The 22648-nt window shown below is 40.1% G+C and overlaps 1 protein-coding gene across 1 annotated transcript in view; it reads left to right on the top strand.

Annotated features, from left to right (window-relative positions):
• LOC150088977 (uncharacterized) overlaps positions 1-12946 on the top strand; it is a 62513-nt gene extending 49567 nt beyond the window's left edge. The window contains exons 5-7 of the mRNA XM_090369739.1: positions 7704-7826; positions 8329-8490; positions 9955-12946. Coding sequence (XP_090225865.1) covers positions 7704-7826; positions 8329-8490; positions 9955-12186 — 2517 coding nt within the window. The 3' untranslated portion in view covers positions 12187-12946. The remainder of the gene's footprint in view (positions 1-7703; positions 7827-8328; positions 8491-9954) is intronic.
• Positions 12947-22648: the final 9702 nt, after the last annotated feature.

Below are 22648 nucleotides of genomic sequence, written 5' to 3' on the forward strand. Positions count from 1 at the left end.
AGAGGTGGGACGGTCACAATCCCAAGTTATGGCATAACTTGTTTGTCAAGAAGTATAATCAGCAGATTATCAATAAGTTCCAATAACCCCAGACCGTTTGTACATTATTCAGGGTTTCATGCAACCAGCAACACTGAGGAGGGCTCTTTCTCTCTCTTACTATTTACGGGTGCCAACCCTAACGATCCCAAATCGTCTGTATAGAGATGGACTTTATGCGAAACCTCTGATTTGTGTCCCATTGAATGCTCGACATCGTAGGCTAGAAGAATGCGAGCACTTGAAAAGCGCAATTGGACTGACGAAGACTGTGCTCTTCACAGATGACGCTAGAGACAGTGCAGTCGGATGACTGCAGACTGTCCTGTCAGTCTAGTCCTGGTGTGGAGTGAATGGATAACACAAAAGGACCCTGTGTGCGTATGGGAACACAGTCAGTTTGGTGAAGGTGGATTGCTGGTGTGGGGTGTTAGTGTCTCCAGTCGTACACACCATTGCATCATCAGGAATGGGAATCCACAACACTAATCGATGACTTAATTTATATCTGGGAGTTGCTGAGGACTCAGTACTAAAGTTGTTGTCTGTGTGCATGTAATAACTGGTCTCCTAGTGGATAGATTTTCATAAAATTTGTATCAAGCTGGAGATGGGACCATCTTAAAAGCCATCCGAATTAAATGAAATTTGAGCCATCTTAAATTTCATTTAATTCGGATTGATCTGGCAATTATTCCTTTTTTTTTATATAAATATTGCATCATGGCTGTCCATATACAGTGTATTTTAGCTGAAGCACTGGATATTGTTTATTGCCATGCGCTGATTGGAGGAATGAATGGGCAATATCGTGGATGCGCAGAAACAAAATGTTCTCGCATAAAAGTCGTTGCATTTAGCTCGATTTTTGTTATCAGTTTTCTAAATATATAATTCGTGAATTATTTACTCTTTGCTAACGTTCGTTAATGTAACGTACTGCGTACACGACTTAACTTGTTTGAATTTTGCCCCACTTCATAATTAATTTTGGAATTCTGGTTCTTTTGCTACGCTTAAGATGAAGCCAGCATTTGTTCTCGTACCTGAATTAATGAGGATTCCTTCTCGTGGTTTGGGTGGTGAATTTCGCATAACTTAATCCAATAAGGCACACTTTTTCAAAGCCTCATTCGAGAGAGTGATGTATTCAATGTATGAATGGAGCGAAGGCGTATTCCAAGTCCCATATTTTGCCCTTCTAGTTATCTGCATGAAATTGCGGGTCAGGAGAGCGTTGAGTTTACCTAACTGGGCATTCAGGCAGAAACCCCCTCCCCCTCCTTTTTTTCCCCGCCACCCTATGCTACCGTCACTCGTGTGTATGAATATTCCACCTGTACAGACGTGGGTGTCGGCCATCGCCTGTGCCAGCTTTACCTTCACAAACTGGCGGGTCCCAATCACGTTTCAACGTGATACACGCATTTGACACAGGTCTCACGCCCTCTCGCGCCGAGGTGAGACTCTTAAGCGACCTTACATCGTAGAAAACAGGCATCGCAGAGTTATTGTGCCCGAAGGTTTACGACATAGATGCCGACATGCGGCAGAGGTCAAAATTATTTCCGTATAACACCCCCATTTGTAAAGTAATATGTCTAGGGGGTTTGGAAGACGATTCATTGATGTACCTCATGTTTTATTCGTTGTATCTCTTTATTGCAGTGCGATGTGCAAAGGGTTTCTCAGTTTTGATCTTCATTAACATAATTATCCCAATTTGTTTTTTCAGCAGTTATCTGAGTCATAAAAAAATCATGAATATTGTACACCGATCTACCGGACTTCTTCAGGATATTGTTCATGGCCACTAGCAGCACTACTTGCATATTAGTAGTAGTAATGGCAAGTGATGCAAGAAAGAAAGCTTATATAGCATTAGCCAAAAAAACCTTACACAATTCACCCATCCGTCCCCTCCAAGAATTTGTCTAGTTCTTTCTTGAATTTATTCAACCCATCCACTTCATCAACAACAGGTGGACGTCTATTCTACCAACCAACCAACCGCTGACTGAAGGCAAACTTCTGCACATCGATCCTTCCTCAACTTGAATTTATGCCTCTCTCATGTTTATAGTCTCAGAAAGTTAAAGAATTCCATTAACATTCAACTTGCTCAATCCATTCAAGGCTTTAAACACTTCAATCAGATCTCACTGAAAGTGCCTAATCTCGAGACGCTGCAATTTGTAGAACTGAGGCCTTTCTATGTAAGAATACCCATTTCTTCCCTTCATCAATCTGGTTACCCATCTCTGCACCCATTACAGCAGATATACCCTTCCTAAAGTGAGGCCCCCCCAGACCTGTAATACAGTACTCAAGATGCCTAACCATGGCCAGTTTGCATAACTGAAGCCTTTTTAGGTAACAGCCCCTTTTTGTTCGATCCTTGGCAGGAGGGAGTCTAAATGTCAAACTTACAAATTCAACAACTTTGAATTTTAGAAAGAATACTGAAACTTATTCATATCGGTTTCTATAGTAGCTTAGGTAGACGTAGAATCCGTGGGTTATTCATTGGTCCCGAATGTTATTGGCAATCCAACAAGTTCCAGCGTCACTAAGCCCATTTTTAACTGATTACAGTTTGTGACTGTCGTACCAATAAAGTTATTATTGGTACTTATCACAAATTATAAAGAAGATTTTTTAAAAAAATTATTTAAAGCCTCATCCAGAGACTCCCAATTTTAAATTTGAACAATTTAAAATCGTTTAAAGTTTCATTTATTCTCAAGAAGCCAAGCTGTGAAAATATAATATTCGTTGTCGCTGTACACGTATTAGATTAATGGAAGCCACATTTTTGGTACCACATTTTGTATTGGCCCCTGATTGCACGTTATTCACTTAACAACGTTTGGCTATTGTTTTATCTAAATATTTGAATAATATTTTTCTTAACTTTTACACTCACTGGCCAAAAAATTAGAAACCTTTATTGAATACTTAGTACGGCTATCTTTTTCTCGAATTACAGCTGGTACAAGTCATGGTATGGATTCCACTGATGGAAGTGTAGCTCCAGCTTTGATCATTCTTCCATCAGGATATTTGTTAGCTGCTGTATTGTAGTCGGCAGAGAAATGCGAAGCGGAACTATCCTTTTTAACATATCCCAGACGTTCCCAATTGGATTCAGATGTTGGAAATCTTGGGATGTTCTTCCAACCATTCTGTACGGTGGATTATTGTGTTGTAATTTTGAAAGAATCCATCGCAGTCCGGGTAAAAATGAAGCATTGCAGGGTAAATTTGGTCCGATACAACAAAAAGATATTCACTGGAGGTAACACGGCCTTCTAACGGTATGAGCAGAGCTAGCCCGTAAGAACAGAATCATGATGCCACCTCCAGCCACTTGAGTGGTGTGCACAAGACAGTCTGGATGCATCGCTTCATGAGGTTCAGGCTTCCCTTTCAACCCACCATTGGTGCAAAGAAAAATGTGTAAATAGAGATTCGTCAGGCCATATGATATTTTACCAGTGTTCACAGTCTAGTCTCGACGTTAGTGGCACATTTACACTCCAGTCGAATCTTTCGACTGAAGTGTATATGACTATCAAATTCCGGATCATCAACTGTCGCTGAATATAGTTCCAATGGAAAGGGGCTTTTCTTTGTCTAATTTCTTTGCCTGCGGTCTCATTCTTGGAGTACTAACTTTCTGCCGCATATCTTCCATTTAGAGCTGCATTCTTCTTTATTCTTCCAGTCTTCTGGAAGAATAAAGAAGTGCAAAGTGTGACTTCTGCTAAAAGTGCTCCAACAATAACATCTTTCCGAAAATCAGAAAGGTCCTCTGTCTTCCCCATGACCGGATCGACTGTAAATCCCCAAGGACTGTACAGTACATTATCTGATACTAAGGAAGTGTGAGAAATTTTTATGGGTCTTTTTTACAACGTGGCCGTGTTAATCGGTCTCAGGCGAGAGTGGCATAATCTTTTCTCCCAGAAACTAGGTTTTCTCGTGCAGAAAATTGACCACAGAACACGCACAATTTCCAGATAATATAAACGGAGCAATATGGCCTTAGTTGCTGATGCCCCTAAAAACCCAACTATGACAACAACAACCAGTTTCAAAATGTTTCTAATTTTTTTTTTTGCCTCTGAGTTCCTCTCAAAATTGCTCGATCGGCGCATTAATCCAAGTGAAGATAGTTGAAAATAATCGAGTTGCTCTTTCCTTTCTTTGCTTTGAACAACAGACAAATCCAGCTTTTGAAAATGAAAAGAAAAACATTTATTGTAAAGTTGGTCGCATCAGAGGATTGGAATCAATACCTCCCCCCCTCCCCTCCATCTCATACACGTTTTAATTGTTGGCAGCTAGACAAAGGGAGATGGATACCAACCATCGCTACCTAGCCTACACGTGCAGCACTGTGTCATCAGTTATAGCCAGATAGCGCCGTCCCTGCTGATGGGATATTTTGCTTTATCTTCGATGATTTAAGAGGGTCACACAAAACCAGATATCACGACCTTTCGTATCACTCTCACGTTAGATTTGCTTTCGTTTTTGGCACCTTACCAAGTCCAACTTGTCAAACTGGTTGCGATCTTTTTCGTGAGAGGGTGGGATGAGAAGAAACAGATAATACAGTGTACCACGTTGGGCTGAATTTAGGCAAAAAGATTTTAAAAAAACTATTATTATTAGTTATTCTTTCTTTATATCTCTTATCGCTCTTGGATCTACATCGTTCGCGTCTGGGGGTGATTGATCTCAATAAACCGGTAAAAGAACGCCGAAGTTCTTTTGTGATACGTAATCACTCTATCAGGAACAAGGAAAAAATAGTGCGACTACAATTCATTGGGGCAGTATTTACATAAAGGAATTTATATCACAAGATTATTGTGTACAACTATGCACATCCTCGAATGCGAATACAGTGCTATCCGCGTTTGATTGCAGACGACGCGTTGTGCTGCCATCTAGTGGTTTAAGAAGGAACTTTGGTTGCAATTTAAAAACTAAGGTTTCTTTGTTGTTGTAGGGTTATTGACGTATCAGGGACTTAAGCCATATTTCGACGTATGTATTCTGTCTGTAAATTGCATGTGTTCTGTGGTCAGTTTGCTGTTTGCTGAACGAAAAACCGGAGTTCCCGGGAGTAAAAACTACTCTGCCCTCTCCTGGGACTGACTAACTCAGCCATCGAATTCGAATTTAAAAATTCGGGTGTATTTGTTGTAGGGTTATTGACGCATCGGGGATTTAGTCCATATTTCGCCGTGTGGTCTGTGGTCGATTTTGTTGTTTGCTGGATGAAAATCCAGCTTCATGGCACTGGACTTGATGTCCAGTGCCATGAAGAAAATCGCCGAGCTGCAGGATACATCATCAAGACTTAATGAGGACATCTTTAACCCAGAACTCATCCGTCATCTAGTCAACCTACTGCAAATAGTTCTGTTAAACTCTTTCCTGTTCACGGCCATATCCAGTTCAAACTTGTTCATGAGTGCCAATGTTCTTTTGAAGGAGTTCCTGGATATCTCTAATCTAGAGTTACCGATGTGGAATGTAGTCTTCTGTCTAGAAGCCACCGCTGGAGTGTGAAGATCAATATGGCATAGAAAATCTCGCAGGCGGTTTGAACCAGTGAAGATATGGTACAACAGTTTTAGATCGAGAACAGTTCGCCCAGTTTCCAAAGCTTGAAGTAGGAACAGAGATTCGGGTAGAAGATACTGTGGTAAAACATGGGATTACGTCTGGAAAGATAGTGAATGAATTTCATCTGCAGCAATTTTATTTGCTGTATCAAGTATGCGTAGTGTGGATTCCATATAGGAGAAGCAAACTCCAGTATAGGGAGTACAGTTGCTTTGAATAGGAGCACAGGGAACTGAGGATCTTGAATCCGTATGTCTGCTGTTTAATGAAGCCAATTTGTTTTTTCGCTTGGTTTAATATATTTTTAACATGTTTATCAAACCCACATCCAGTAGTAAAAGTAACTCCCAAATCTTTAAATTCGGTAACTCTGGAAATCGGCATCTCCTTGATGTAATATTGGTTAACTGAAATCTTAGTTTCCTCGATGCTGCAGTTTCAGGGAGAGAAAACGAAGCTTCCCTCTCCTAAGATTGACTAACTCTTCCACGTTGTGAAAAGGCCCTATAAAAATTCCTCTGGTCATTGATGGGATTCGAACTCAGGTTTTCCATCCAGTGTGGAGGACGACGATTATACCTGCTGTGCTACCGCGAGGGAAAATACTCGGGATCAAACGCAATGATACAATGTAACCCGCGTTTAATATTGTGACCCAGGATGCCGAAAGTGGGTAGCCGGATCTGTTTAACGTACAGATGCCCCATTAGAGTGCAATTTAGGTGAGAACGGAAGTCTATTGAGGACACGCGGGAGACATCGCCTTGTGAAGAGATTTAAATATGGGACAGGCGATTAACACTCAGTTTAATGCTGAGGTTGTTATTATGTACACTGCTGACATCCGACCATCATTTGTTTGGAGGGCCGGATGTACAACCCACATCTGCCGTGTGCAAGCTCTTGACGTGACACTAAAACAAAGTTCAACACAGGTCTTCTCGCGTCTGTTCTGTTTAATACGCAGTAACCCTGAAGTTTCTCACACTTGGATAAATGCAAAATTATATTTAGAAGCCTTTTTGAACAATGATTTTGAAAAAAACTGTCTTTTATCGATACTTTAAGTATTTGTTGTTGTAGTTGAGTTTTAGGAGCATTAGCGACTAAGGCCATATTGCTCCGTGTATATTGTCTGTATATTGCGTGTGTTCTGAGGTCGATTTTCTGTTTGCTGGATGAAAAACACGAATTTCGGGAGTAACAACCATGTTACCTTCGCCTGAGACCGACTAACTCGGCCACGTTTTGAAAATGGCCCATCAAAATTCCTCTCGTCATCGACAGGACTCGAACTCAGGTCTTTTCCACTCAATATGGGTGGAAAAGACTTGAGTTCGAGTCCTGATATTGTCCTGAGTTGGAGACCTGATATTGTGCCCCCCCTCTTTTTTTTTTTTTTTTTTTTGTTAAACCGTGCCTGCGCATGTAACGATACAAATTTATTTTTGTATTTCGCCAAGGCAACAGAACCTGTGAGGAGTCAGTGTATCGTGTCTGTAAATTGGGCTGGATAAAAAGCCCTAATTTCCAGATCAGTGGGAGGTGAAAGTATAAGCAGTGAGTCACTGAGGACTAAAGTCTTCACCAACTAGTTTTTCTTCGCTCTTTAAGACACAAAAGGCAAATCAGTCCGTGAACGCACTCGTGAACATACTATGGCCAAACTAGTTGCCCTGCCCCAACAAAAACAACTCCCACGACTTACTCACAGAAATTTCCATATCACTGAGTAGTGTTATTCCTTCCCCCTGCTCCCCATTGAAAATGCCGACTTCGAGTCACTGAGTTGTATGAACGAGGTTCGGGTGTCTTCTGCTGTATAATTAGACACTTTTCATTATACTGAATTTTAATGTGGGCCGGACAGGTGACCCACTGAGTGGGCGTCCTTGACAAGTGGCTCGATGAATCTAATAGTAGTAAACTAACATCCCAGAAGATATATAGCAAACACTGATCTGTCTTAAGAACTTTTTGAATTTAAGATTTCTCTAACAAGGTGTCCTTTTTTTTTTTAGGTAGAGACGCGGGTTCAAAGGCAGATCGTTTTGGAAGATGGCAAAGTAATAGCTGACTCTGGACCCCAGATTACTACTAGGACAACAGAGGATAACAGGGTAGAGGAAACGGAAAATACCGAGGTAAGTAGTGGTGTGGGGAGAGACAAAGATTATGTTCAATTTTATCCAGAGCGTTTGTGGCGCCTGAGGCAAAATCTTGTAATGGCGTGGAGGTGAACTATCCTGGGAAGGGGGGGGGGAACTCCTCAAAACGTTTGCGCTCTATTTTTGAATGTATACTGTATTACCAAAAGTACTGGGACAACAAGAGAATACGTAGGTCCGTGCTATCCATTGGCCACGCACATCTGTTCACATTGATACATGCTCAGACATGAAAATGTGCTGAAGACAAGACGATTTGGAAATTTTTGGAAGCGCTGGGTCTTTCCAAAAACATGCGAGTTTACTAATTCGGTTGCCTCGCAGTTTACCGCCTGATACCTTGAACATTTTCGTAGTTGCTAACTGGCACATACCTCCCCGGGTGAACCTTTTTAGCACGCGATCTAGTGTTTTTATAACCCTCCCAAACGCATTAAACTGTCATTCTAATTAACCCAAATGTTATCCTTTTAAATAGCACAAGAGGAGCGGTGATGACCCCCCTATGCCCGGCTACCTCCCCGTGCCTGGCTCTGCAAGGGTTGTGAACGAAAAGACAGAAACTACGCAGACGATGAAAGAAACGAAAGAAGAAAACATGCAGCTACACGATGAAAGCTTCCACGATCTCTCCGGCCAGGTAAGGAGCACCACCCTAATGAAACCAGGGCTTTCGTGTGTGCGTGCGTGTTTGTGTATAAATGACGTATTCAATTCAGTTTAGATAAATAGCTTCGGGGATAGAAAAATACTTCGTGTTTATTTTGGGGGAGTGGGGAATCCAGTCTCTGTTAATGTATCTTCTTCAAGTTCTTTGCCCTCAAGCGGGTTCAAGGCTCCATGACGCCATGCTTCTCTCTCCTGTGCTTACCTTTTAATTCCTGCATAATTTCCTCTTCCTATCCAATCCATCATTCCGATTCTCCATCTCCCAACAGCTCTCTTCCCCTCAACCACTTTCCTCACCATGCTTTCTCTTCTGAAAACATGTCCTGTAAAATTCTTTTACTAACATTCTCTCTTCGCCTATTTTCCTCAATACTTCCTCGTTACTCACTCTGTCCACCCATTTCATCCTTTCCATTCTCCTCCGCACCCACATCTCGAAAGCTTCTAGCCTTCTGATCTCTCTTCCCAGTGTCCATGTCTTTGAATCATATAGTACAACAGTCCATATTAATGTTTTCACCATTTTCTTTCTTAATTCCTTCTTGAAATGTCTTCTCAATATTTCTTTTCTATTACTAAATGCCTCTTTGCTCATTGCAATTCTTGTTTTTATTTCTTCCAGGCTTTTCCCATTTTCTGCCATTATGCTTCCCAAGTATCTATATCTGTCCACCTGTTTCAATCTTATTCCATCTACTGTTACATTGATTCTTCTTCCTGGCTACGTTGAAATTAACATTATCTTGGTTATCTTGCTGTTAATCTTCACATTGTACTCCTTTACTTTGCTATTCAAGATATCCAAGGCGCTCCGTAATTCCTCCTCATTATTAGCAATCACTACCTGGTCATCTGCAAATCTTATTGTCTTTATCTTCTCCGTTCCTACTTTTACACCTCCTTTCTGCTCTTTGTATTCTTTCATCAATGCTTCTGCATATATATTAAACGGTAAAGGGGACATAGAACATCCTTGCCTTACACCCTTACCAATGTCTAATTCTTCTGATTCCTCTCTATCAATCCGAACCACAGCTGTCTGTCCCACATAAGTTCACAAATTAGTTTCGAATCTATTTTTATCTAGACCAATCTTTCCTAGGGCTTCCATCAACTTACCCAATTACATTGATTCACTCTGTCAAAAGCCTTTTCGAGATTAGCAAAACAGATTGCCAGATCTTTTCCAATTTCCATGCTTCTTTCTGCTAGCGTTCTTAATATGCCTGTTGTCTCTCAGGTACCACATCCTTCTCAGAATCCGAACTGATCTTCTTCTATGAATGGTTAATGTATACTCTACTATAATGAAAAACCGCATGTGATTGCTAAAATTGATTCTTGGTCTTCATTTCAATGGACATTGGGGAGTTAGAGTAATGTTGAAGGTATTTTGGTTAAATGATGACACCTCTGATGACTGTTATTCTTTCAGGAGATGCACCAGCTAGCACTGACGGCCCCCGATGACACACCGTTTGATCCCGACAATCCGTCGAAGTTCCCTGGAAAGATGACGCATTATTCCAGCCGCTCTCAGAAGGTCACGGACAAAGAAGAAGTGAAGGAAGTGTCGGAGATGGTCGATGGCGAGCTGACCACCGAAACCACACGAACGCATCATCACGAGGAGGTGTACGACGACGAGGTGCCCGAAGACGAGGCCGAACCTGGCGCCCTTCCGGAAGTGTCTGCAGAAACCACTAAGACGGTGGAATACTTCAAAGATGATGACTTTGACAGCGTGTCAGACCGGTTCCTACGAGACAAGACGATATCAAAGACTCTGTCGATCCTGCAGGATCGACATGACCCTGTGACCCACCGCGCCTTGAGTATGGACGAGGAAGAGGACATCCGGAACTGCGAAACCACACGCTGGCTGGAGGACCATTTTGGCTCCGATCAGAGCGACATTGTCGAGACTACGAGGACAAAAGCAGGCGGGAACAAGATCACCATCGAGATGGGCAGAAAGCCAACCCCTTCGTCGATCCAGGATACGGATGTTCGGACTCGCGAAACATCGCAGAAACTGCGGTCTTCAAATACATTTTTGAACGGCGTCACCACTTCAACCACCCTCCCAAAAACGAAATGGTTTTCTCAAGACTCGCCCACAGGGTTCAGAACTCCTCAGCAGACGCAAATGAAGCGCGAGACTCGATCTCTGAACAGCAACTCACCTTTTGACCACTCTTCTGGCAGTCGTCCAAGTTCAGCTTCATCGCCTCCCAAAACGCCCGTCAAAACCTATTACTTGGGCGAAAACGGAACGTACAAACAGGAAAAGGAACGATCGAACAGACGTTCGGAGAGATACGAGTCAACCCCGCTGAAGTTCCAGTCTTCCATCTGGAAGTCCACTCCGTCCCTGCTGGAGCCCTACTCTCGAACCAGCGACAGACAGCAAGCCAGAAATCACGAGGCCCGTCAGCAGCACAACGTTAAACGTTTGGTTATCGACAGTGACATCCGCACTGGTCCTCCTAAACCGCCTCGCACATCGGCCGACGATTATACGTACAGTTCGTTGCAACGCAGAACGCACGCAACAGATGAAGTTGATACCTCCTCCAAGACACTGCCCAGAGGAACGAAATTCTCTTCTGACACTGCGAGGAACCGAAATCGTGGAACCCCAATGAAAGTCCGCAAGCCAACTGTCGACAAAAACATCCAGGTGGCACTTTCAGACGAAGAAGAGTCTTATGTGGTCTCACGAAACTTGTTAGGATATCAACGTAACAGTCAAACCTTACCAAGGTCTCCGCCAAGGGTCAAAGAGAAGCTGTCGCGATCCATCATCAGTCTTCCATCGCCCAAACAGTTCGTCAACGATCACGAAAGGGTTTACGGCAGCAATTCCTCGAAGAGTCCGCCAGTGCGTCGCAATCCAAGGGTTGAAACCATCGTAAGGGATTCGGAAATGGCTTCCGGCTCTGTGAAAATGAATGGCACCCATCCCCGTTATGCTGAAACCTTTGACCTTCGCTCCAAGCATGACGGCAGTGCAGTTTCTTCCCGATACAGAGAATCTTCTTTTCGTAACGACCTCGACAGTATTCCCGCCGAAAGTTACAGGAGCAATTTCCGTTCCAAGGAACGCCACCGAAGTGGGGGCACGACTCACGTGTACAGCGACGACGTCCGCCGCCACCGGGTAATAGACGCGTTGGTGACGAAAACAGAACGCGACTCCGAAAGGTCATCGAGTGGTTCCCCTTCGTATCGTAAACCCCGCTTCAGTGACAAGGGTCGCGCGGCCGGACGAGAATTTACGTCGGGACAACATTCTCCACCTTCCAGTCCTCCCCCACGCCTTATTCGAATCACGTCGTCCGATCGCTACGGAAGTTCTTCCTCGGTGTCGCCTCCAGACTCTCCTTCGACGAGACCTCCGCCCCCACCGCCTTCCCGAGGGAAATACTTGAACGGGTTAAGAAGCAGCAAGTCATACTCCGATGTCCGAACAGGTGGATACTCCCGCAAGGAGCAGACGAATGTGTACCCACCCCCGAAGTTCACCCCTCTGGCCAGTCCCTCCGAAATCCGAATAACGCCTTCCAGTAAAAGTCGTGACCTGGACCGTAAAAAGTACGTTCACCTGAAACCACGTTACGATGGGGAGACTGTAGTGGTAGAAGTGAAAGACAACCACAGGTAAAGGCCCCGACCCTCTCCTCCCCTCCCCCAAGGTTAGTTGGGTGGTGGTGAACTGATATGGCTGCTGAAAGCACCTGGAGTGCCTTCTTGTCATGGAGACTTTTGGTGTGACTTTGAGCGTGGAGCTGCACGTGTATTACACCAGGACTGAGGAAATGGAATCCAAACCAGAAAGTAGGCCAGCGAGCACTTGAAAATAGTTCCTTCGTCGGGGTCACCCTGTCTTCTTTCACAGGGGCAACTATGAGCAGGTGACTTGGAATGGTTTAAACTCTCTTTGTGCCAATTATGAAGTGTCCATTGCAAAAAGATGGGAATCGTTAAACTGTCCACACTTACATAGCAACTCACCTTGCCAAATTTCTTTTTGGTGCTATCAACAATCACCCATTGCAAAAACCCACGTCATCCAGTGCTAAAAATAACACCTCATAACTAATAAAGTAATGCTACGCGCTATAAACAACCGGAAGTAAAATTCCAGTGAGTTGAGCAAACACAGCCTGTATAAAAATGAAGTTAAAGACGCGAGACCGAATTCGAGACCACTCGTATACAGGAGTGATAGCTAGCAGATACGTGCATCAAGAAATACAAATGCGTGTTAAAGACACCATTGTCCTACTCTGGACAGCAGATGCAGTCATGTGTACATACGCGGATGTAAAACATTGTAAAGTATACGAACACTGAATTAACGTAAAATATGGGAAACCTCAAGTACTTTGTATAAATGTGCAATACAAAAGAGTTCGTAAAAATTGTGTCTATCATAAGCAGGTGCGTTTCGCAACCAATCGCCCATACTTTCTCCCATCATTCAATTCGCATTTTCCCCCGACAGGTGTCGTTATGGTGGTCCAAAGAGATTTCTATTCGATAGATGCGCCAAAATATATGCGCCATTTATAGAACTCAAACTATTTCTGGTTCTGCACGTCCGTAGCTTAGCGTTTTCACGCCTTACGATCACATATTTTTTTAGCGAATTACAGGAGTAGATGGCGTTCATTGTCGCCTATTAGCTTCACATTTCAACCGCTTTTTTATCATCAGCGCCATTGACGCTTTCTATTGTGAGCATTTGTCTAATAGACATTGACGCTAATTCTAATAGATTATAATAGAATTAGAATTAGACATTGACGCTCTAATAGGTTCTAATAGAATAGACATTGACGCTTTCTATTGTGAGCATTTGTCTAATGGACATTGACGCTTTCTATTGTGAGCATTTGTCTAATGGACATTGACGCTGATTCTAATAGATGCTAATAGAATTAGAATTAAACATTGACGCTCTAATAGATTCTAATAGAATTAGAATTAGATACTGACGCTCTTAGAGGTTCTAATAGAATAGACATTGATGCTTTCTATTGTGAGCATTTGTCTAATGGACATTGACGCTTTCAATTGTGAGCATTAGTCTAATGGACTTTGACGCTTTCTATTGTGAGCATTTGTCTAATGGACATTGACGCTTTCAATTGTGAGCATTTGTCTAATAGACGTGACGCTAATTCTAATAGATTATAATAGGATTAGAATTAGACATTGACGCTCTAATAGATTCTAATAGAATTAGAATTAGATACTGACGCTCTAATAGGTTCTAATAGAATAGACATTGACGCTTTCTATTGTGAGCATTTGTCTAATGGACATTGACGCTGATTCTAATAGATTCTAATAGAATTATAATTAGACATTGGCGCTCTAATAGATTCTAATGGAATTAGAATTATTCATTGATGCTCTAATAGATTCTATTAGAATAGACATTGACGCTTTCTGTTGTGAGCATTTGTCTAATAGATATTGACGCTTTCTATTGTGAGCATTTGTTTAATAGACATTGATGCTAATTCTAATAGATTCTAATAGAATTAGACATTGACGTTAAATCTAATAAATTGATGCTCTAACAGATTCTGATAGAATAGACATTGACGCTTTGTATTTGTGAGCATTTGTCTAATAGCATTAGACATCGATGTTCTAATATATTCATTGAATATATTAGAATAGACATTGACGCTTTCTATTGTGAGCATTTGTCTTTCTCTACCTTTTCTGGACATAAAAATGCTCACAGTAGAAATGCTCGCAATAGAAAGCGTCAATGTCTCTTCTATTAGAATCTATTAGAACATCGATGTCTAATTCTGTTAGGCAAATGATCACAATATAAAGCGTCAACGTCTATTCTATTAGAATCAGTCAGAGAGTCAATGTCTAATTCTGTTAGAATCTATTAGAATTAGCGTCAATGTCTATTAGACAAATGCTCACAATAGAAAGCGTCAATGCCTATTCTATTAGAACCTATTAGAGCGTCAATGTCTAATTCTGTTAGTTTACAAGAGGCCACCGTAGCCGAGTGGTCAAGAGCGCAGGTACATAAGTACACGTGACTGGAGCAACCCTGGTTCAAGGACGTGACTGCTGAATACGGTGCAGTTTCTTGTATTCTCTCTATCTTGTGAACTCCTCTGACCGTGTGGTTGTCCCGGAGTATAAACAGAAAATTTATTTATTCGTTTTGTATGCCTTTATTGGATACCGACATTTAACAATTCTTTAAAGATTATTAATAGATATTTAAATGGAGATTAAATAATAGATTCTAATAGAATTAGAGTTAGGCATTGATGCTCTAATAGATTTTAGTAGAATAGCAATATTTCTAATATAATAGAAATTTTCTCGACCCCTCTCTATGAGAGGGATTCAGAAAAGGCAGAAAAAGATAAATGCTCACAATAGAAAGCGTCAATGTCTATTCGTTTTGTGTGCTTCTATTAAAAACTGACAAACCCACCATATCACTATGAATATATGCTTTATAGGACGTATGGCAGGTAAAAATATTTTCTTACAGACAGACACTTGTTGTGAGACGCACCTGAAACGTATTAACTGTATATCTAGATATTAAAAAAGACTGCTTAATTACAGATCATTTTAACAGCAGTTCTGTTTGCAAACAAAACATACCGAATTATGCAAAATATATTGATTCAAAGCAATAATCAGAAAATGGCTTTATATTCTACACGGAATATGTTAAGAATTTATTGCTGTCGTATTTCATGGGTGAAAAGGAGTGACAAACCCCTACTCAATTGAAACAATAGAATCCTGATATTATTTTAAATAATTTGCACCCCAGCATTCACTGGCCTTGTCTAAGACAGGGTGAAACTTCGTGCCATGTTAAATTTCTATTAATATCACTAATCACATATTTCTATAAACAGAAAAAAAAAAGGAATTTGACGCAAATAAAAGTTTATGAATTTTTCATTGAATGACTTATTGGATATTGCTAGCTCAACACTTTTTCATTTCACTGGTCCCCTCAATGGTGATTATATTCGTTATTGGTACATGCGTAAGTTTTAGCTCTTCAATTCCTATATGCTGATTCTAAAAATGAAATCCAATTTACCTAATCGATTTTTCAAGTCTTGTTTACTTTTCATGAGTCATTGTCATTGAACATGGACCATATTTCATTGTGCTTAATGGTGGAAAATCATACCATTGTTTATTTCTTTAAGACATTTGCAATTCCAACGTCATTCCTATATTTTTGATTGCCAATTGGAAGCGGAGATGGAGGGACATTATACAAAAAACATGGTTTCCAGGTTTCTGTGTGGTAAATTCCTCTCTCTCTCTCTTTTGGAATGAAAACTTAAGGATGGGATTTTTGTGGCCCATCAGATAAGAAAATTGACTTCCGATGAACAGTTCGAAAGAGCAGAGAAGGCTGTTGAAAAGGTAAAGCAAATTACCTTTAATATGCCCCCCAATAAATTCAAAGACTTAGGTTGTAAAGGTAATACGAGCTTGAGATCTCATTTCTTACATTTGGACTAATTCGCTCAAGGTCTCGAAGTTGTTAGCGACATTTAAGACCCACAATTTCGTCAAGATATCGAGAAAATGGAGAGGAGGGAGGTATCAGAGATGGGAGAGAATATCATGTCCAATATAAACTGCTTCAAAGCACTTAAGAATGTTCAATATACACTGCTTCAATGCACTTAAGAATCTCCAATATACACTGCTTTAAAGCACTTAGGAATTGCACCTATTTCCTAATATTTTCCACATAAGAAGTGAGCCAATAATCGGGACACACACGAAATTTGTTTTATCTTTTTTATTATTTATTCCATTTGTTATTTTTTAAATTATTTTATTTTATTTTGGTGTCGTTACTGGTGAACTGGACTCTTCGTTCATCCTGTAATGAATATTAAATTCAAGTGTGTGTGCTGACTTTTGGCCCACCCTATTGTAATCCATGCAATGAACTGGTTATTACATACCTAATAGAAGGCGCTAAATTCGTACCTCCCACACAAATCAACATGGCCTGAATCTGAAGTAAAGCAGTGACTGACGTGGCCAATCTTAGCAATTATACTTTATAAGGTTATAATCACCATACCATCCTTTTTGTAGTGGTTGTTACTTAAGTTTTGGAAAACCAGTGTAGATTTAAGATCATAAAGGGTTTTGTAAACAACAGCTTAGTGCTGGAAACACTCAAAGGGGACATAGCGAGGAGTTATAGAAGTCTCTTTACTCCCAGATTGAAAAGAAGATGAAGAAAAAGAACAAAAAAACACAACAAAAAGTGGAAATAAAACGTCATATATATATTTTTTTTATTTCAGAATAATTAATAAAAAAAATCAACTATTAGAAATGTAATGGATTTTTAATAATCAAGAAAGTTAATATGGCTGCCGTTTTCTGTAAAGGGAATCAGTTGTCTTGCACCACGTTCGATGGATTGTAACACGGACATTTGGTGGAAGGTACCAAGAAAAACTTCCATTACCGCGCTATTTCTCTCTGTGAACCCACTCTAATAAATACTCAAGAGAATTGTCTGTGGTGGAAAGATCTGGGCTGTTTGTTTGTTATTTGGATTTTAGGAGCATTAGCAACTAAGGCCATATTGCTCCGGGGATATGCGGTGGTCATTCCCTGACCTTTCCTCATCCTCCGTATTTGGTGGTCACGGGCTCGAACCCCGGTATAATCAAGAAGCGTGTGCTACGCACTGCTGCTTCTGCCCACTTGGCTAAGGAGGCGCCGATCTGGGCTGCTGGAGACCTGAAAACAGCAACTTGCAAGGACATACTTTATATCTCCAGTGTGCTATAAGGAATTATTCCATATATATAAAGTAATTGTAGTGACCCTCTCTCCATACAGGTGTTTGGAAAAACAACATTCAGATGTTCATTGCTCTAATTCTTGCTGAGAGTGGAAATTAAAAGTAAAATATATTATCCACCTGAAAACTAATTCATCTACCCATCTGTGTTTTGACCGTGAATTGCGTGCGTTTGCTGGACAAAAAACCAGGTCGAACTTAGGTCTTTTCCATCTGGTGTGGGGAGGACATTGATTATATCAACTGTGCTACCCACGAGGGCCATCAGGTAAGTATGCTGGATTTTTCTAGCATTTGTTTATCAAGACTAGAAGAAAACCAGACTGGCTAATAAATATATATTTTGGGCATACATAGCTCATTTCTGCCTTCATAGGATTGTTAATATCCCCCACTTGAGCAATGATTATGGACCATTATGTTTAGGCTGAAGTTCCTCGCCACGATGTAAAAAGTTATTGTATGGGTGGCTTTATTTCGTGACATTTGATTGGTCCATATTCTGAGGACAAAGTCCGATAGGGTACTCAAAACTAATTGGGAAAGATATTTTAGGACGCTGTCAGCCATCAGTTTATAGTTTAAACTAGTCTTTAAGAATGGGAACACCTGGTTTACAAGCCAGTCTTCTAATTTATTAAAATTGAAGCATATGATAAGAAGAAATTTTCGGTATTGATCCAGAGTACTTTAATAACTCTGTGAGTAAATTTATTTCTTGATTATTCTTAATAACTGGAAATAGGAGTTGCTATACCGAACACTTGAATTGGGACATGGATATTTTTCAACAAAATAAAGTTTTCTGTACTTTGTGTTCCTTGAGGTAAATACCCATTTTAAAATCCGGTAATGAAATTCCTATGGTAACTGAAACAAAATATATAGATTGGACAACCAGCTCAATTTTAACTATGATATTAAAAACGGCAAGCAAAATAAAACACTCTCCGGGTTTCCTAGTCAAGGTATCACGTCAAGAATGAGAGATTAACAAAAAAAAAACAAAAAACCCTCAACTCCATTATAATGCTTTGTCCGTATGGACATTGTGCGCCTTTGTGGTTCCATAGGACAGATAAAGTTAAATTTCAGACTAATATTCATACTTTTCAACGATTTATGCTGCTTACCGTCGTCAGTGCCTGCAGAACAGTCTTCACTCCTGCTACCTGCGAGGGAATTCAACGCCTTGATCTTCACATAATCTACAAACGGCTTTGTCAGCGCTTCAAACTAACATTCCAAAAAGATTATCTAGGAATTTCACTGAATCTCAACAATGATATAGAGGAAGAAAAGTCATGTGAATGAGTTGAGTTAACATGGCAGATTCGAATGGACACTTACTCCAAAGGTCTTACCACAAAACATTAACTTTCCCTTCCACAAAATTAACCATACGATGATTTTTCCCAACCTACTGACAACCTATTTGCTCATGGGACACGGATCCATGAACGGTAAGTTTTTTTCACTTTGATCTTCTTTTGATAATGCCACCCCGAATGGCAAGAATATTCGAGAAACACGTTATATTTCTTCCGTTGTATAACGATATTAAGCCTCATTGACCGGAGCCTCTTACCATGGTAGCGAATAGTGTTTCATCGATAGTATGGACTCCTTTCTTGTATTTCAACAGTTTACTCAAAAGATTTTTCTAAATACAAAACTCTTCATCCAACTTCCTCTACTAGCTTGAGTACAACTACAAGCCAAAACTCATCAGTCAGATAAAAAAAAAACTATTTTTATGAGTTGGAATTTGTACTTTCAATGATCCCAAACCAGTCAGAACACGTGCTACAACAAGTTTGTAGTTTGGACAGGGAACATCTATTCACTGTCCAACTCCAAACGCATTGACCCCACTTTTCATATTTCTGCTGTTTTCTCCCTTCACATGTATCAATAATTTCCAAAAATTACAAACGACAGAAATTAAACAAATATTTTCTGCCTTTTAACTGTTTAACCCATGCACAGTACTAAGTGCTGTAGGTTCTAATATCTTTCGTAATTGGAGTTTTCAAAAAAATAAAATGAAATAAAATAAAAAAAAATTAATTTGATCGTGGCAAACAAGGCTACGAGGTGTCAGTATACTGTGTCTACTAATTGCGTCTGTATTCTTGTGTGTGTTTCGGATGAAAAACCATTTCATCCGCAACACAGGAAACCAATCCTATAATTCAATGTTCAATATAATCCAATAATGTCAATACAATCCAATGATCCAATGTTCAATATAACATGTTGGTAGTCAGAAGTATATTGTGGTTTAGCACAACCTCAAAGTGAGCTCAGATCGAAATATTGGATATAAACAGCCTCGATTTTACCCTGCAAGAAAGAAGAGTCCATGATAAGTTCGAATTTTTATTGGCTCCTAGGTACGAGTAAACAAATCAACATCAATAACTCTACTTTCTTTATGATGTATAATATCACCAAAGCGATCAGATTTTAATACCTAATGTAAGGTCTATAATACCTTGACATTTTTGACCTTCTGGTTATAAAATTAAATAAATTGACCACAGAATACCTAATTTATAGATACAAACACCTACGCTTCATGGCCTTAGTTTCCTTGGCGCTTAATAGAAACGACAGCCTTTGTATCGACGGAAAATTTTCTTCGTTCTTTCAACAGAACAACTTTTAATAAGACATTGAGTGAAAATCAATTTGTTTACTGGTAAATTATCTTGATACCATCCATCTATCCTTTCTAGCAACTTTTAATTATTGAAGAACGCCAACCATAAGGATTTCACTAAAAAATTATTTTTTTCTCCACAGCACTTCCATTGGTGCTGCCATCTAGGATCAAAGAAAGAAACAACACACAGTAGAATTTGGAACTTAAATGACTTCGTCCATGCCACTGCAATTCTTTTAAATCTGATCAAACAAAATAATTTTAAATTATATTAAATTATCTTAAATTCATTCTGTTTAACCTGGGGCAGATAATTTTAAATTGCGCATGCTCCAGAGATAGGTAATACAAACTGATGACATTTTCATAGAAAATATTAATAAATTAGAAATATTTCCTATAGGTGGAGCCACTGCATGTCTTTGAACGTTTACAGCTAAGAATTGTAAACCTTACTGTGGATATATAAGTTATAATTGAAAATTAAAAACTCAATTAATCAGCTTAAATTATCAATAAAAATTTATTATTATTATTAATAAAGAACGTCTGAGCTCTAACTACCAATCAGATGATTTTCCCAACTCCAAACAAGCATTGAGAATTAATTAATTAATAGAATGAGCAGTTATTTTGAAAATATGTATTATTTAATAAAAATTAAAAAAATATATTCTTATAGGAGAGGGGAAAGTACCCAATCTTTGTTCGAAAAATTGTGATAAATTTTACTTTAATTTAAATAACAATTTGCTTAGGTTAAAATGATGAACTATAGCTACTACGAGGTTCAGCAATAATTGTTAAAAACTCCATAAAGCACCATGGACTAACCAAGTACAAAACGAATTGTACCCAAGCAACGAGTATTGCAATTAAAGACTGGAGAGGACCTTGGACCCAACGTGTGCCAGGAAAACATTTTCCACACCATAACACTGCCTCCACCACTTTGCACAGTAGTCTTCAGACATAACGGATCCATGGATTCATGTTCGCCAAATTCTGAGCCTTCTATCAACATAATGCACCAGGAACTTCGACTCGTCAGACCAAGCAACTGTTTTCCAATCCTCGATAGTCCAGTGCTGGTGTTGCTGTGCCCACAGGAGGTGGGCTCTCTTGTTCTTCATTGAAAACAAAGGTACGCAATATGGTCGTCGGCTGTTGCAGCCCATTCGCGACAAAGTGCGACTAGTGGTCCGTTGCGATATTTTGTTCTGCGCACCAGTGATGTGCGACATTGTGGTCCGTCTGTTTGCTCGCTCAATTCTAGCCATCCCCCTCTGACCTCTCTCATCAACAAGCGATTTTCTTCCGCAGGAGTGCCGTTGAGAGGATGTTTTCTGTTTGTTGCACCATTCTCGATACACCCTTGAATCTGTGTTACCTGAAAAGTTCAGGAGAACTGCCGTTTGTCCAGCACGTCTTGCACCTACTACCATGTCAAGTTCGAAGTCTGTTAGATCCCTCCTTTTTCCCATTCTTGCTAGGGTTTGTACGATTAACTATACTTCCAAATGAGAAAGTAAACTTAAAAATACCTCTTAAAACATCTGACGATATTGATCTAGCTGTAGAAAATCTAACAACAATAATACAATCTGCTGCCTGGGAAACTACACCAAAAATAAAAACTCACAGGGAAAAACAGAAACTGCCAATCATCATAAAACAAACAATAGCAGAAAAACGAAGGCTAAGAAGAGTCTGGAAACTGAGCAGACACCCTGAAGACAAAAGAAAATTTAATAACGTAGCAAGAAATTTCAAAAGAATGCTCTATGCAATAAAAAATGAGTAAATTCAAGAACATCTGGAACAGGTAACTGCAACTGATGCCATTGACTATGCCTTGTGGAAAGCCACAAAAAGGATAAAACAGCCATCCCAACCAGTATCACCTATCAAAAAACCTAAAAATGACTGGGCAAAAAGTAACTCATTCAACAATTTTGCTGAATACCTGGCAAAAGTTTTCCAACCATATCCCTCTGGATCTACAGCAGAAGAGGAAGAAGAAGAAGAAGAAATCCATCGTTATCTTTAAGCTTCTTATTAGCAGTCTCCACCTCACCAATTATATACAATTATTAAATCATACTTCATGAAAAGATATTACCAAGTGAAACTGAAAGAAGCACAAACCCAGTTATACCCAATACTCTCTGGAGTGCCATAGGGGAGTGTCTTGGGGCCAGTATTGTATACCCTGTACATTGCTGATCGCCCAGTTAACGATAACACCCTAGTAGCAACATTACCTCGCGTCATCGACGGGACTCAAACTCAGGTCTTTTCCACCCAGTGTGGAGAGGATGGCGATCGTACCAACTGTGCTACCCATGAGAGTGCAAATTGGAGTGTTCAGTTGAAGTACTCGTTCCAACTCATCCCACGGGATGAGATCTGGCGATTAAGGTGGTCACTGCAGTAAGCTGAATTGACTCTCATGTTCCTGAGACAAGATATACAATTCTGACCTTGTGACATGGTGCATTATCATGTTCGAAGAACCCTGTAACAAAAGGTATTACGTTTAAGTGTTGCCAACCTACATTAACTTTTGTGTTAATGAGCTGTTTCCAATCA

Source organism: Mastigoproctus giganteus, chromosome 3 (genome assembly GCF_048544385.1).
Source record: "Mastigoproctus giganteus isolate SK-2022 chromosome 3, ASM4854438v1, whole genome shotgun sequence".
Classification (NCBI taxonomy): domain Eukaryota; kingdom Metazoa; phylum Arthropoda; class Arachnida; order Uropygi; family Thelyphonidae; genus Mastigoproctus; species Mastigoproctus giganteus.